The sequence below is a fragment of the Nanorana parkeri genome, unplaced genomic scaffold (genome assembly GCF_000935625.1).
Source record: "Nanorana parkeri isolate BGI_ZX_2015 unplaced genomic scaffold, ASM93562v1 scaffold56, whole genome shotgun sequence".
Classification (NCBI taxonomy): domain Eukaryota; kingdom Metazoa; phylum Chordata; class Amphibia; order Anura; family Dicroglossidae; genus Nanorana; species Nanorana parkeri.
Genome location: NW_017306324.1, coordinates 2550251 through 2563428, shown reverse-complemented (window position 1 = coordinate 2563428; position 13178 = coordinate 2550251). Strand labels below are relative to the sequence as shown.

The window sequence follows — 13178 nt, the reverse complement described above, 5'->3', positions numbered from 1 at the left end:
GTTTGTACGATCAGAGGTGGCAGCCAATGAGCTGCCCGCTCTGATCGGGTATTCTGACGGGGGCTGCCGGCACCTGTCAGAATACAATGCAAACAGCGGCGATTCCGCGATTGACACGCTGTTTGTGTTGGAGGAATCGTGTCAATTTTTTCTGTTCAGCCCGAGGGTTAAACAAAAAAAATTGATAGGTGTATAGCCAGTCTTTGTCTGCTGCCACTTTTTCATTGTACAATCACTGGCTGGGGGCAGGTAGGTGACCTAACCTGTTGCTAGACTGCAGTGGAAAAAAGTCAGGACACCAGCCTGGCTGTACTGTCTGCCTAGGTTGTGGAAATCTCAGAACTGGGTGGAGGAAAGTCCAAATCCGTTGGCAGGTAAAACAGCTGTATAAGTGCATTTTATTGGTGCATTTACCGGTTTGTCTGGCGATAAGCTTTAATACTCTTCAGTTTACAGTATTTCCCAGGGTCCTAATCCCATGCTCCAGTAAACTTAAGCTGTTGCTTACTTTCCATGAAGTCTGCACGGAGATTGAGGTGACATTAACGGCATCATGCTGCATGGAAAATGGCAACCCTTGAATGGGTTTTATCGTCAGTGAGTTACAGAATTAAGGGGGATATAAAAGCACCTCTATTGTTTAACCACTTTTCATCCTTCTCTGTAGACAACACGAGTTGCCAGAAAACATTTATTTATAATGTGATCTACAGTAACAGTTAGATCTGCAGGAATTAATGGCTGTGTAATTAGACGAGTCACAACACCTCTCCGTTACTTGCAATCCACCATATAAACGGTTTGCTTCCCAAATACAAACGAGGGAGCAATTAAACATAATCTACCCGAGTGCTACAAGTGCAGAGCAGCAATTCTACACAAGGAAAACTAATTACAGCAACTAGCAGAACCTCAGATTTGTAAAGAACATACAGAGAGGAGGGGGATCAGCTGGTGGGAGCTGCCAGACTAACATGTCTTAAGGACTACGATCATAAAAAAGATTTTGTTCTGATAAATTTCTGTGGTTAATATCAGAATATATTTTTTATTACATGTACTTTTATTCCCCAACCCCATCCCCCCCCGAAATAGACACGCAGACCATTGCAGGTTGTTGAATCCTGCAATGACTACTGAAATAAAGTTGTCCTTTATAGACCCCCCACGTAGTCGGTTCCCCAAGCATAACTGCACTACATGACCAAAAGTTTGTAGACGTCTGATCATCACACCTACATGCGCTTATTTGGACATCCCATTTCTAAACTATGGGCATTAATATGAATTTTCTCCCTTCCATAGCAGCCTCCATTCTTATCGGAAGGTTATCCACAAGAATTTGGAGGGTGTATGTGATAATTTGTGCCCATTTAGCTTTAAGAGTATTGGCTAGGTCAGATATGGATGTTGGATGAGAAGACTTGGCTCACAAGTGGTGTTCTGAATCATCCCAAATGTGTTCAATAAGGTTGATGTTAGGGCTCTCTGCAGGTCACTTAAGTTCCATAGCAGCCTCCATTATTATGGGAAGATTTCTACAAGATTTTGGAGGATATATTGTATGTGGGAATGTGTGTCCATTCTTCCTAAAGAGTATTTGCTAGGTCAGATATGGATGTTGGATGAGAAGACTGGGCTTGCAATCGGTATTCTGAATCATTCCAAAAGTGTTCAATTGGGTTGAAGTCAGGGCTCTGTGCAGGTCATTCAGGTTCCTCCACACCAGCCTCATCAACCAACCCATGTCTTTTTTGGAGCTGGCTTTCTGCATAAAGGCACAGTCATTCTGGAACAGCCAAAAGGCCTTCCCCCAAACTGTTACCATAAGGTAGAAAGGGCACAATAGTCTAAGATGTATTTGTATGCTGCAGCAGTGCATTACTGGAAATACCTGAACTCAATAGTTTGGTGTTTTGTCAACATCATTTTGGCTATAGTGCACTTACCTGCAGCCCCACTTCTGAGATCTTTACTGTGAAGTTCTTTCTAGAGCTGCACAACCTCTTCTTTATAACTGTCCCAGTAGGACCCTACACTATCACACACTGCAGTGCCTGTTCATTCCTATGGACAGCTCTGTATTCCATGTCTAATATGAGTACAGACTCATCCATAGTCTAGAATTCCAGTTTAATGAGATCATCCCAGTGGCCAGTAAAGGAGCCCTTATATGATAGACTTCTCTTTGGTGGGACGTTCAGTTTTAGAAGGCTGATAAGTTCACTTTAAACTTGTTTTAGTTTGTTGCCAACTCACTTCAAACAAGTCATTGAAAGCATTTCAGCCACAGTTGTTGAACTCCATCTGAGGGTCTGAAAGATGGCCTGCCTGATCTATACTGTGTTTTCCCATTCGATGACCTGTGACCATCCTAAAAATGCTTCATTCAGAAAATGATAATAAGACCCTTGGGAGAACCGGTATGCTGCTTATAAAGATCATATCTTCACTTCACAGATGACAATTTTTCTGAGACATCTGGAGGTCGGCAGTAAAATAAACACATCCTATGTCAGGGCTACAAACCCATGTAATGATGTCCAGCTGGTTTTGCCATTTGGATGGCTAGGCTGACCAATAAGTGTGGTGAGATTTAGTTTAGTTTAGATCAAGCAGATATTAACTAGTGATAGAAATTCAACTTTCTAAAGCTTTGGCAGTTAGGCCACTTCTGTTTTGTTGGCTCTGTCCAACTAGATCCCAAATGATCGGTCAGATTAGACACGGATACAAGTCAGTGATTGGCTTGTACTTCCATCCATGTTTGGACTGTGCTTTATGACCTTTCTCCTTGGCTGCAGGCAGCTCAGTCAGCAAAGCTTGCAGCAAGCAGTCCACAAACGAAGCAATCATGGGAATGGTGTTATGCAATCTTTCATGGCTGTGTGCGGTCACTTAGGGGCCGATAGGAAACATGTTATATATGAAAACCTTGCAGCTGCATTCCATAGCATCCAACCGACTTCCAAATGTAATTTTTGCATTCCAGGTGAGGAAATAAAATAAGGATTCTTACTGGTTGTTATGGCAACAATTTATCTTCCCGATAGTACACTTACTATACACGAGTCATGTAGTGAGCGACATCAAATGGTATCTGCGCAGATTGCAACTCTGAGCTCAGATGTCAAAGTAGACTATAACAGAGGGCACATCTACAGCCAAGGTGGCACAGGAATCCCCAAAACACAGAGAAGAAACCTGCCTTGAAGTCCTCTTCTCTATTATGGTGGAGAATAGCCTACAAAAGCCTATGATGTAGGCGCAAAGCAGCTCCTCATCACTCTCAAACACACGCTCCCAATGGTCACCCCTTTCCTTCCATTCTCCGCAGCTGATGCCCTCTGTTAGAAGCTAGCTACCTACCTACTCTACGTTACCTCCACGTCCAAAGCTCTTGATTCGAGTCAACAAGCTCTGTTGTTGAACCAAGTCTTTCTTAAAGGAGATCTATGAGGTGAGTGCTTTTCACTCACCTCATAGTTCTAGCCGACCTGTGACAATGAGACTGTCACAGGTTGGCTTAGTAAATCGGGAGGTGAGCGAACACATACCGGCGTTCGCTCACCTCTCGATCCTGTCACGGCTCTCTGTCGTGACAGGGGAGGGGCTGGATTCCCCCCTCCCCGCTCCGATCCGCCAGCGCTGACTGGCGGATCGGACGGGGGAGGGGGTGGGTACAGCTGGCTCTGCCTCTAGATAAGCAGAGCCAGCTGTCACTCACGCAGCTGGGCGGATCCCGGCACAATTGTCGGGATCCGCTTCAGCTGCGGCGTCTCAGTATACCGCGAGCAGTAGCTCAGTATACTGAGCCTAGGGTGACGGGAGGACCTAGTTTGTGTCCTCCCGTTACCCTAAGGAGAACTATGGGGAAAGGCCTTAACCCCATAGTTCTCCTTTAAAGTCCAAGTATATGACATCAGCTCCAACGACAGCTGCAGCAAAGACATTACAATGGGACACAGTCAAAACACAGCAGCCACAAACTGCTACAGATAGCGGACCAGGTCAAAGGGGATATATACGTATTATATTCTATATCCTATATAGTAAAATTGTAGTCGGTATATTAAAGAGTGAACTTTGTATAGGTACAAGTGCCGTGTTTTCATTTTATTGCTGGAAAAAACAGAACATTTGTGAGCCATAGAATTATTTGGTGAAGAAGAACTCCAGGCAAAAATTGTGTATATATATATATATATATATATGCCACCCCTTTTATGCAGCCATATGATCAGAGTAGTATCTGCTTTACTTAATGTGAGACTAATGTCAAATATATTTGCCATGTGAAGAGCGTGAAGGCTAAATAATGTGCAAGGTTAATGCTTCCAGTTATGCATCACCAGAGATCACAGAACTCCCACTGACAATGCCATCATCTACTTTTTCCTCTCCAGAAAATCAGAACCATCTTTGTTCAGGTATTATCCAAGGTCAGCAACTATGTCCTGGACAGAGTTGGACTGAGCTCAGAGACGGAACAGTCATGTAAATCCTGGTGTGTGTGTGTGCAGTTCTTATTTGTGTTGACAAATGTCTGACACAGCTCAGCCCCTGCTGAAGCCTTTCTTTTCTTTACAAAGTAACAATATTGCAGTCCGATCCCTCAGGGAGAAGAGACTGAGGAAATGCTTCCTCCTGCCTTCAAGTTGCCTGTTCACTATAGAATTAAAGTTTTTGCATGGAGTTCTCCTTTAAGAGTATGTATTCGTGTTATTCATGTAAACCGATCAGCCGTAACTATCAGTCCATGGCCCACAATATGCACTTTAATTGAATACACACAACCACTCAAATCATCCAAACTGCCCCTGTTGCTGCTCACCATGGTTGTCTCCAGGCACCAGTAAGTTACCATGACACGGGCTGGTGGGTGTAGTCTGCCCTGGCCCCTCCTGGCTGGTCCCCAGTTGCAGTCTGCGCATGTGGCGGACCACGGCGGTGGCATTAAACGCTTGCTGCATGGAAAACAGAGATGAACAGAAACAAAGATTGGAGTCATTCTGGCCACGTGTGACGGCTATCACAAGTCAGCATGGTGGTTAAAGGGTTGCATTCATTGCCTTTGAAGTGCTAGTGTCCCGGGTTCCATTCCCAACAGAGACATAATCTGGCTTCTGGCAAAATGTGTGTGTGTGTGTGTGTGTGAGAATGTGTTAGAGGCATTTGCCTTCAAGCTGCTATGGTTTTTACCAATAGAAATGGCTCTGTATACATTGTCTTGTACTATGTTAACACTGTATTAAAATGGGAAATAATAATATTTTAATGTTTGACTACACTTCTGTTATTGATCAGAAAAAAGGGTCCCCCCCCATTACCACCTTCTTATCTGCAATATGTAGAATGTTTCCCTGAGGCATTCCCCATACCCAGGGCATGTTAAACTCCATCCTTAATTTCGACAGCTACCAGCCGTGAACAGTTTTAGAATGAGCGGTCATGTCTGCAATGGAGGAAAGTGCAGCAGGGGAGCGCAGTGAAGGTGTGTCTAGGGGGGTAGGTGGCTCTAAAGAGACCCTGTAACTATGCACTTAATAGGCAAGGTGCCAGAGTCTCTTTAACGCCTGCCTTTATATTACAATTTATGACTTACTAAAGCAAAAAGAAAAAAAAGATTGATATTAATATTTTAATAATATTAATAAAAAGCAAGTAATAATATGTTATGGACAGTGTAAAACAATGAAATATAAAAAAAAGTCAGAAAGTAAAAATCTCAGTGACTGTCAGTGTAACAGGTTTCTTGAAACAAGAAGAGAAATATCTGAGGAATTACAGCGCCCCCTGCTGTTCATATTTGTGGCTACACTTTCTTTACTCATATGCAAAGCTCAGCTACGTTGTACATACAGACGTAACATCACTGCTAAAAAGCATAACTCGACTGATATGCATTTCTCTTTCATTATCGCTCTGCTGTTTAAGAAGAAAGCCTTTCCAGAGTCGCTCACCTTCCACCGGCTTTTGGCAAAATTCTTTCTGATCTGTTCACTGACGGATTCGTGAATATTCTTATTCAGAGCCGTATCCCCAGCAATCCTGAGGATAAGAGAAAATAGAAGACAAATAAATCAGAATGTCTTATGCTACCTGTGCCATTCATTGTCAATGGAACCCCAAAGCATTAACCCAAAGCACCTGTGCTACATATGCATTGTAATGCACCACTACACCTGCATCAGTGGAAAAAAAATAGTATATGTATGATATTTTATCTGTTCTGGTGCGTTAAAAATCCATACATTTGAATGTGCATGCAACGTAATGCACATTATTGCACCAGAGCGGGCAGGGGTGAATGGGCCACATCAGCGATCTGTCTATTCATAATCCTTGCAGGAGGCAGTCGAAAGCGGTCTTCTTTAACTTTCTCCTGCCATCCGCTTATGGAGTATTTAATGTGCTAACTGCTAAATAACCATTTGGCAAAATTGAATCCTGTAATTAGCAAGCACACTGTGGTAATAAAAATACACATGTGGATCTTAACCTGCGCATCTAATTTAGCTCTCCCTTGACCAAGGCGGACAGCTTACCATGGATGTTCCAGGGCTTGGTCACATGTGATGCGCTTGTTGGGATCCTTCTCCATTAAATGCTGAATAAAATCTTTTGCTGAGGAATATACATAATAATAAAGGTTACACGTTGTAACTTTGGACATTTGTGCATGTCAATGTCTGCATGTATTTAGATGAAGCATGGGTGATAAAACACATATGACCTAATTTCATTGTCAAATTATTAAAGGGACTCTCTACTTAACAGGAAGTAAGGACTCCTCTTAAAGTGATACTAAACTCATGATTTAGATCTCAAAAATGCCTTCAACCACCCTAACTATTAACAGCAATGTATCTTATTTGTGCATCACTCGGCTGTAGATCCTCAAATCATCTCTGAGTTGGTGCTGACACTGTCCTTCCTTCTGGAGGGGGGGTACGCCTGCTCCCCATGGTGCCTGTGTGTGTTGTAAGGTAGTCACCACTCCAAGCTCACTCCCCTGATGGACTAAAATCTCAATACAAATTATAACTAAAAGGTGAGCTTGTAGGCATAGCAGTTTTGCAGTACGAAAGGCTCTGAAATGTTTTTATAAACATACCTCTTAGTAAATAAAGGAGAAGGGAAAGCAATGTCTATGGAAGCACTATGGTTTTGTATTTATAATGGTGAACAGTAAGTTTCTGTTACCCGAATCAGAAATATCATCCCAGTACGGAGAATCAAACTCGTATTCCGCTTTCAAAATCTGTTCGAAGAGTTTGGCATCATTTTCATCATAGAACGGGGGGTAGCCGCACAATCTGCCGTGAGAAAAATAAAGTCAGCTCAGCAGATGCTATTTTGGGTCTGGATGCCCTGGAGGATGCTAAAACCAGTAAAACATATATGTATATTCTGAGCCTATAGAATAGAAGGAGCTCTTTTCAATGGAGAATCCTGTCGAAGACGAGATTTCCATCATGTTGGGTTAGATGCTCTCTCACTTCCAGTTGTTCCTTTGTCGCAGGAAGAGAAAGGAAATCTCCCTAAAGGAGACACAGACCGCAATATTACCCTAACCCCTCCCTACTCCACCAAAACATGATGTACATAGAAAAAAGTTGTCTAAGGTTTTGGATACCAGAAAAAAAAATAAAGTGCCGGCACCTGTTCAGATTGTTTTACATTAAAAGGTTAATGGTATTGATATGTTTACCAAAAAACATTTATATATAAAAGCTAAATAATGTACAACCCACATAATCCCATTGACGGGTCTTGATCTAAAAGCTGCATATTAAAGCACATCTAGCTTTAACATATCTGTGACTCCGAAATGATAAGCCTGAGATGAGCCATGAAGCCAAAAACTATGTCTGGCATCAGTAAGGCTCACAGGTACACTCTGTGAGTAGACAGGTCCTCTTTAAACACTCCTGAGAATATGCGCTCATATCCCTGGATTGTATGGCTTTTAGCAGCTGGAGGTGTACGGCTTTTCCTGACCGAAGGATGGGATTTGACAGAATAAAAGCATTACTTACAAGATGTAGGCTATGACGCCAATGGACCAGCAATCCACCGCTTTACTGTATGGCTTCTGAGCTAAAACTTCTGGAGCTGAAAGAAAAAGCACATAAGTAATTGCTTTGTTTCCACCTAACGTGACTGTCCTTTTAAGTTTAGCTATATGGTGGTGGACCGAATCATATTTATAGAATAACTCCACGTTTGTTGAGAAAAAGAAAACTTTTTTTTTTAAATCAATCCCCTCTGGACGGTCAATGTATATTGCAAGAATTTTCAAAAACTTTGTTGCAGATTTCTACATTTCTATTATGAAGAAGTAGCCATTTGTTCTTTATGACCTTTACAGACTGATTCCTCAATGGGAGGGCCGGGCTCATTATAACCACTTGGTGCGCTTTCAGTGTTCTAATAAGGAAAATTGCAGTGTCTGCATCCCTTTAATAGTACTTAACCCTTAGAGAGTATCTCATCAAAAATTAAATACCCAATGCAAGGCATGCCTATAATTTCTTGTATCTTAGTGCAGACGTTTGAGAAAATCAGCCAATAGCTGATATACAGAACGCCTCCAGGTCGCCATATGGATACAGTTACGTAAAAAAGAATTCTATGGTTTTAAGTACAGAAAGATAAAATATTAGAGCGGTAGCTCTACTGAACACTGGGTGCCAAGTATGTAGGGATTGGCACCAGATTTACAGCCTCAGATTGTCCTTACTACTATTGTTACCATAAGAGTTACATCAGACTCTGGAAACGTTTGGCTGTCACATTCCATTTATTCAAAAGTGAATGGCAGAATGTTTTTGGTCACACTGAAATGGAATTAGACTTTGACTGCAAATGCTGCAGTTGAGAGGTCAGGTCGTTGTTACGGCCAAAGCCAACCAGCCAGTAAGAAGAGCACTGCCGGAAACATTCCCTACCTGTATCAACTACCTGAGAAGATGCCAATGTTATCACAGAGTACATGGCACACCTTGGGACCTCCATACTGAGCACACTGACCTACATATCCAGGTGTCCCACAGGCTGTAGACATGACACTTCCGGATCCCTCTATCTTGGACAGCCCAAAATCGCTGATCATGATTTTGGAATCTTCATCCAAACTGTAGTACAACAAATTTTCTGGCTGTAGGAAGGAAAAGGACGATAGAAAAGAGCAGAGCCATTAATCAATCCAGCCTTTAAAGGTTTTAAGGAGAGACTACAAGGAGCAAATCATTAAACTGGTAATGCAAATCATATTCCCTGATACAAGGGTGACCACTAGAGGGAAGATTTACATTAGGAGATACAAAACGAACAAAATATAGAACAGCAAACTGGTAAAATGTTAAAATCACACCATAAAACACTAAAGGTTACACAATATCTTCCTTTTAAAGTGAACTTGTATCTTAAATATTACTAGGTAAGTAACTGGTTCACTTTATAGTAGTGACCATAAGCATTAAGTACTTTTCCCCATTGCATTCTCCAACAGCCCCAAGCTGCTACCAGATTGTCTGACACTCTTGTGTACTTTTCAACTTTCCGAGCAAGTCAAAATTTAGACAAGGTTGCATACGTTCTCACACAACTGGCTGTTCAAGTACTGAGCATTGCATTGTATGAAAGCAGCAGGAGTGTCATGTGTTTATCAGATTCAGAAGTACCTGTTATTTCTCAGATGATATGGTAAGTACTTGGTGCCTAAGGTCCCTTCTGTAAAGCAAACCAGTTCATTTGACTACAATGGGCACGGTGCAGGTTTGCGTTCGGTGTCTTCATAGTAGGGCTGCAACAACTAAATCGACATAATCGATTATAAATCGATTATTGAAAAAGTTGTCAACTTTTTCAATAAATCGATTAATCGGTTTCCGATCAGTTGGCCCTGTTCACGGGTCCACAAACGCGTGCCGCACCTCCTCCCCAACTCACGCTCACCGCTGCCAGACCCGCCCGCATCCGCGCTCTATACACCGCACCTCCTTCCCGCCTCACACTCTCCGCCCGCCCACATCCACGATTGGCACAGGGACGCGGGGAGATGTAGTAAGGAGGAGCAGGTGTGGGGGGATAACAGCCGCCGATAGACAGGTCCGATCTCAGAAGCAAGTTGCTGGAAGACTGCTCAGGTAAGCCTGCACTTTCCCACACATGGTGCTCTATAATGTATTGCTGGGATTTTTATTCCTCTATAGCTGATGGTACATTGTGCTGTATATTATACATAGGAATACAAATCCCAGCAATACATTATACACTGTATGTATAATGTATTGCTGGGATTTGTTGTACTCCTCTATAGTTGGTGATATTCTGCATTGCGCTGTATAGAGGACTACAAATCCCAGCAATAATACATTATACAGCGCAATGCAGAATACCACCAGCTATAGAGGAGCACAGCAAATCCCAGCAATAGTACATTATACAGTGGTGCAATGCCGAATACCACTAGCTATAGAGGACTACAAAACCCAGCAATAGTACATTATACAGCGCAATGCAGAATACCACCAGCTATAATGTACTATTGCTGGGATTTGTTGTAGTCCTCTATAGCTGGTGATATTCTGCATTGCGCTGTATAATGTACTATTGCTGGGATTTGTAGTCCTCTATAGCCGATGCCATTCTGCATTCATTGCTGTATAATTTTACACTTTCCATTTCACTATATTGCACACCACACCATTTTTTTACTTCCACCGCGCCAAGCTTGCTCCTGTGATGGACTACAACCTCAATACAAACTAGTGGTCCATCACTGGAGCCATTTTTTAAAATGTATGTTATTGTTTATCCGATTAAACGATTAATCCGACTTAATAATCAGCTAACTAATCGATTTTGAAAATAATAGTTAGCTGCAGCTCTACTTCATAGCACTTGACTGGCTTTGTACATCATTTCCTTCAGCTTTCTTTGTAATTTCCTACCAACGTTTTGGTCATGTATTTCCATACTTGGATTTAGTTCTTTTGATGTGGGATACAAAGTTGGCATCTAGCCTACATGGCCAAGAGTTTTTGGACACCTGACAATCACACCAATATGACCTTGTTGGAGATTCCATGCAAAAAACATTGATATACAATTATCCACCCCAACCCATCTTCGTGGCTGTAACAGCCTCCACACTTATAGGAATACCCAAAAAACATCTGTGAGATCAGGTACTGATGTTGAATGAGAAGACCTGGCTCATAATCAGTGCTTTAATTCATCCCAAAGGTGTTCAGTAGGGTTGAGGTCAGGGCTCTGTGCAGGCCACTTGAGTTCCTCCACACCAAACCATGTCTATGCACATGTCTTTAATGAACGTGTTACAGACTCTGTCTGAGACATATGCTGTATGGGGATTGATGAATTAAAGATTACACACCGATCTTTAATTGACACAGGAGTACCGAGTTTCCTTATAGTGACAGTATATACTGTGGCAGGTTTTGAGCTGGTGTGTGCACCCCGTCAGCGGATCTAGGTGGACCAAACCTGGAGCAGCACCTAGCATGTCTTTATAGAGCTGGCTTGTGCACAGTGGCACAGTAATGGTGGAACCGAAAATGGCCTTACCACAATCTGGAAGTGCACAATTGACTAAATTGTCTTTGGAAGTTATAGCATTAACAGTACCATTCACTGCAAACATGTGAATTCAATAATTGGGGGGAAGGTGTCTACATACTTGTGGTTATATAGTGTATAACCAACAGCAATGTATACAGACAGCACAGATGCAAAAGGAAACTAACAACCCTGACTGTGCATCAAGGGTAAAAAAAACACAAACTACAAAAGGAAGAGGTACAGTTAAAAGAAAATATCTGAAAGCCGACATGTACTAGCTAACTGATCAAAGCCATCTGAAGGTGGAAAGGGGCTTTTAGCTGATCTAGTTTTGTCTTCTGGTGTATTTACACGTCTAGTTTACAACACAAGCCTCCCCTGCGAATGATGGATGTGGAGAAGTCCTTGGCGGCTTCTCCTCTGCAGTGATACAAGGCATGGATACTAAATTTTGCTCTAGCACTTGTTAATTGGAACAGTGCTGGGAGCTGGGATCTCCTGTCAGACTAAGCTCGTGAGATTGACTAGTCTGTCACAGCCGAGCTGTCAATTATATTTCTGCCTCTACGATGCGTGTGCTTGAATGAATGAATGGAATGACATCTTTGTTTCCTTCTCTCCTTTGCAGACATCAACTAAAAAAGAATTTAAAAATTATAGATATCTATATCTCTATATTGGTAAATCTATATAGATAGATATAGATATATATATCATCCCAGGGGAAGCCACTACACTCTATTTTTAGGGTAAATGCCCAGGTGCTCATCCACAAAAATATCCTTACAAATCCAACGTACATACAGATCAACATTTTTGTTCCGTCTATCTCTATAATGGTGGACTGAGCTCTGCTGAAATGCTGTAAGACCCGTAAGTGCCTCTATACCTATTTTGGATTTATTTTTATAGTTATATACCGGTAGTATTTTCAAGCTATAGCATTTTGTTGTTTTGAGGCTTGGCAAAAATAGGACAGTTTTTCCTAAGGTTCAACCAAATGAACAGTGCGCTGTAAAACAAAGTACATTTATCCTTTTTTGCCCCTTTTCCCCCGACCTAACCTGACCCACCCGACCGCTCCACAGACGCATGTTTGCCCTAACGCGATGGTCTCGGCCTCCTGTGTTTGTTTACATCCTGGCTGTACAAATGCATTACAACCCCATAGACTTCCCTGGGATCGTCTCCCTTAGTCTCCGGCTTCAGGAAAGGGCCCCATAGAAGTCTATGGGACTGTTATGTGCATACCAGTGCTATGTCCTCTAGAATTGCAATGTGCACAAGCCCTTCTGCCATTGGCAATGTCCCATCCTGATGCCTGGTCAGCTAGTCCTGCACTAATGATACAGACATGATGATGCTGAAGAGAGGGGTGGTGACAAGACCGGGCAGAGACCAACATGTAGAGCGGCTTCAGTGGACTGGTCACGGAAATCAGGACGGAAGACTGTTTGATACTCAAGGTAATTATCACAGGGGAATAGAGACTTTATTTTTAACAAACTATTGCTGATGGGGGGGAGGGGGGGGGGGGGTAATTTTTGCTTTTCATTATGTGGCCAGGGTTAACCACACACACACAA

The 13178-nt window shown here is 42.3% G+C and overlaps 1 protein-coding gene across 1 annotated transcript in view; it reads right to left on the bottom strand.

The window, feature by feature from the left end:
- The window catches only part of CAMK1 (calcium/calmodulin dependent protein kinase I), a 111946-nt gene that overhangs the window by 7369 nt on the left and 91399 nt on the right, over positions 1-13178 (bottom strand). The window contains exons 6-11 of the mRNA XM_018576120.1: positions 9037-9163; positions 8043-8118; positions 7207-7319; positions 6549-6627; positions 5964-6051; positions 4835-4967 (exon numbers count right to left, since the gene is read on the bottom strand). Of these exons, the coding sequence (XP_018431622.1) occupies positions 4835-4967; positions 5964-6051; positions 6549-6627; positions 7207-7319; positions 8043-8118; positions 9037-9163 (616 nt within the window). The remainder of the gene's footprint in view (positions 1-4834; positions 4968-5963; positions 6052-6548; positions 6628-7206; positions 7320-8042; positions 8119-9036; positions 9164-13178) is intronic.